Below are 4,173 nucleotides of genomic sequence, written 5' to 3'. Positions count from 1 at the left end.
CCACCGCGCCCGGCCGGCTCATTTTTAGTTATTTAAGCTTTGTCTACCACAGAATCTAAGTATTTGGCTAAGTGATTTCTTACCAACCATATGTTTCAGAGACTCTTTCTATCACCAAAGGTTCTAATGGGTTTTCTCTTCAAATATAAAGTATGATATTTACAAAACTAAGGATTACCCACTACATTCTAAGCTCCTTCAGCATCAGGAAGGAAGCCCACAGAAAGGATGCCCAGTATTACTGGGTCGCCTATTAATCTTTTTCCTTCCCAGATTAGAGTTTCTACAAGCTGTAGCCCTCCTTAGTCCCTGAACTCTTCCTATGTTTTTAAACCTCTTCACAATTATAGAAGGTATCCAGATACATAAACTGTTCACTCAGCATTTTATTCCACTGTGGCCATCTGGACCACAGATCCAAAAAGTATCTTTACTTCTAGCAGTTAATTTCTTTGGAGAGCAAAAATAGGTGTGAAAATACCCAGTGGTTGAGTTGAAAATAATACCTTTTTTTTGGTAGTCTTTTAGTTTTCCCTTGGGCAGCTTGGGAATCACAAGGCCTTTTGATATTAAAAGTTCTGGTGTGGAGGGCAACATAGGAGGGATTATAAATTTTGCACATAAAATTTTTCCATGAAAGAAAAGGTTCCTAATAGTCTTAACAAATATTCTGGCGAAGATTATTTTTAAAAATGTGCTGTGTTTGCTAAAAAATATGTAGGCATACATTTTTTATATGAGAGATTCTTATTCTAAGAACATATAGAAATATTTTCCCACTGCCACCTTTACTTATAATTTCTAAATTAGCATTTTTATGATATAAAAGTAACACATTTTCATAGAAGAAAATTTGGAATATTTAGAAAAGCACAAGAAATGTAAAATTACAGTCTAACAGCTTAGAGGTAAGTATTGCTAACATAGCAATGGCTTTTGCCATCTTTCTGTGCATATGTGTACACGCAGATTAGATATAAAGTTTTCACATGCATGAGATGATATACAGAATATTTTGGAGCCTGATTTTTCACTGAAGTATATAGAATGGGTAAACTTCTGTGTCAATAAATATGGATCAGCACTAATTTTCATGGCTATATGGCATTCCACAGTATAGACGCACTTACTGTAACCTGCTTGCACAGTCTCCTATTGCTGCATTTTAAGTGCTTTGGACTTTTCCACCATTATAGAGAATGCTAAGATAAATGTTCTTGTATATATATCTTCTTGCCTTGCCAGAGTATCACTTCAAGATAAATTCCTAGAATTGGAATTAGCAAAATTGTATGTGTGTATGTGTACATATATGTGTATGATTTGATATAGAAAAGTTTATGTCCAAACTATATTCTCCCCAGCAGTTAATGAGAGTGTTTCACATCCTCCCCAGTACTGGGAAATTTCTAAAATTTCTCAACAGATCAGTTATTATCATCTCAGCATCCCTTCCTTGATGATTGCTATCATTGTTTTGTGAAGCTCCTTCAGCAGTTGTTTTGTGAAGCAAGGAAGCCCAGTATTACTGGGTCACCTATTAATCTTTTTCCTTCCCAGATTATACCTACCTATATAGCACTTACTATGTATTAGAGGTTATTCTCGGTGTTTTATGAATATCAATTAATTTAATCTTCATAATAACCCAGTGAAGTGTGGGCACTGTTATCCTTAACTCACAAATGAGGAAACTGAGTGACTGGAAGGTCATACATCTTAGTCAGTGGTGAAGCCAAGACTTGAACCTTCCTGGTGATTCCAGAGCCCATTTTCTTAACCACTGTGCCCAGCTGGTTCTTGGAAGAAAAGCTTAGTTAGCAAGGAAACGAACCTGGACACCAGGGATCAAAGAGTCATATCCCAACTACCAGCTCACCTATATTTTCAGTATTTTCTATTTTAATTATTAAATAAAATAATTCCTTTGTTTTTTTTAGGGTGTGTCAAGGTCAGAAGAAATCCAAAGAAGCTTTGTCCCACTATCAAGCAGCTTTGGAATATGTTGAGATCAGTAAAGGTGAAAAAAGTCATGACTGTGTACCCATATTGAGAGAATTAGCAGGTGTAGAGCAAGCCCTGGGACTCCACGATGTATCCATCAGCCACTTCCTCCAGGTAAGCTACAAGGTCCTGGCTACCAAAGCTGTTCTAGACCCAATGCTTTTCATAGACACAAGTGGCACAGCCGCTCTGAAAATGCCTGGCTTTGTCATTTGCTATAGATAAGGACAATACTTGGCCTAGAGTAGATGCTCAACAAGGGTGTTCTTATCAGATGGCCACGTGGGCAAGTGCTGATACTGGTCCCCTGTTAGTAGCTGCACAGACCACAAACAGCCTGAGATGCCCTAAAGGTGGTTTCTTTATCTTTTAATATTTATGTAGAGCATATGTTACCAAACTGATAAGGACTCCTTTTTTCTACATTCTAAAGTCTTCACCTGAAGCCACTTGGAGTTTTATCTGTTAGCTGCTAGTCTACTTTATCTTTATAAGATTCCTCAGTGAGTATGTCCATCAAGGTTCTCCAGAGAAACAGACCAATAGCATATGTACACACACACACACACACACACACAAACACACAGAGAGAGTTTTTTTTTGTTGTTTTGATTTTTTTTTTTTTTTTTTTTTTTTTTTTTGAGAGACACGGTTTCATCATGTTGCCCAGGCTGGTTTCAAACTCCTGGGTTCAAGTGATCCTCCTGCCTCCGCCTCCCAAAGTGCTGGGATTACAGGCATGAGCCACCAGGTCCAGTCTCTCTTAAGGAACTGACCCATGCAATTTAGGGGCTGGTAAGTCTGGAATCCACAGGACAGGCCGTCAGTCTGGAAACTCAGGAAGGATTTCTGTGTTGCAGTCTTGAAGCAGAATTTATTCTAGAAACCTCAGTTTTTCACTCTAGGTCTTCAACTGATTAGATGAGGGCCACCGATATTATCCAGGGTCATCTCCTTTAAAATCAATTGATTGTGAATATTAATCACATCTACAAAATACTGTGTATTCACTGCAACACCTAGACTAGCGTTTGACCAAACAATCTGGCCCCATAGCCTAGCCAAGTTCACATGTAAAATTAACCATAATAGTGAGTTTTATATCTTTATATTGTATCATGCCAAAGGTACTTTTTAAAAAGTTTTTCTGATAATTTTTTCCTGTAAAAGTTGTAAGATACAGACCAATCTATTCTTGTTATTTGAAATGAGATACAGTGACAAGGTCCTGAGAGTACTTCATTAATATTTCTTATTTTAATTTGTCTGACAATTTATACTCCTACTAACAGTTTGTTAGAGTGCCCCTTTTTCTCACTCTATCTAGATTGTCTCTTTTAATCATGATTACCACCCCATGACACATTATTATTTCCCATTTATAGATAAGGAAGCCAAGAATTAGAGAGGTTGAGTGATATGCCCAGGAGTACACACCCAATAAATGGCATGCTCTCATTCAAAACCAGTACTTTTTAGAAAGATTGTTCTGGCTGATTTGTAGAGAATGGATTGGGGAAGTTGTGCCAACCATAGAACTGGACCACTTAGGAAGCTACTGAGGTAGCCAAACGTAAGAATGATGGTAGCTTGAACTAGGATGAAGATAGTGAGGATGAAGAGAAGTAGATGGATGTAGGAAAGATTTAGGAGGCAGAATTGATAGGACATGGCGATTGATTGGATGTGGGGGAGAGAAGGAAGGGAAGAGTCATGGATGACTCCCAGGTTTCTGGCGTGGACTGCTGAATAGATGTTTGTGCCGTTTCTACCAGGGAACTGGTGTGTGACTGGGTGAGGGAGAGATGGCAAGCTGTGTTTTAGATGATGAGTCTGAGATGCCTGTGAGGCATACAAGTGGAAATGACAATAGGCAGTTAGATAATCGGGGCTGGTGCTCAGAATATAGGTCAGAAAGTTATCCCCTTATACGTAGTGATTGCCCTGGGAGAGGATGATATCACCTAGGGAGAGTTGATGAAGGGAGAAAAGAACCAATGGCAGATTCTTGAGAAATTTTAGTATTCATGACTGAAGTAAAGAAGGATTACCTAGCAAATGAAACAGAGAAAGATTGCCAGGAAAACAGGGAGGAAAAGGGAAAATGAAAGTGGTGTCCTCTGTCCCTTTCTTTTCTTTTCTTCTTCTTCTTTTTTTTTTTTTTTTTTT

At 38.2% G+C, this 4,173-nt stretch overlaps 1 protein-coding gene across 8 annotated transcripts in view; it reads left to right on the top strand.

Annotated features, from left to right (window-relative positions):
- Positions 1-4,173, top strand: part of TTC23 (tetratricopeptide repeat domain 23) — a 131,588-nt gene that overhangs the window by 54,398 nt on the left and 73,017 nt on the right. For all 8 annotated transcript variants that reach the window (XR_001888158.1, XM_017886918.1, XM_017886915.1 and 5 more), the window contains one exon: positions 1,941-2,118. Coding sequence is in view for 7 of the 8 variants with exons in the window: in XM_017886918.1 (XP_017742407.1) it covers positions 1,941-2,118 (178 nt within the window). In the remaining variant the exon portion in view is untranslated. The remainder of the gene's footprint in view (positions 1-1,940; positions 2,119-4,173) is intronic.

The sequence above is a fragment of the Rhinopithecus bieti genome, unplaced genomic scaffold, assembly GCF_001698545.2.
Source record: "Rhinopithecus bieti isolate Rb0 unplaced genomic scaffold, ASM169854v2 scaffold_15821, whole genome shotgun sequence".
NCBI classification, from domain to species: domain Eukaryota; kingdom Metazoa; phylum Chordata; class Mammalia; order Primates; family Cercopithecidae; genus Rhinopithecus; species Rhinopithecus bieti.
Note: the sequence above shows the minus strand (reverse complement) of the source record. Positions and strands in the feature narration are given on the sequence as shown.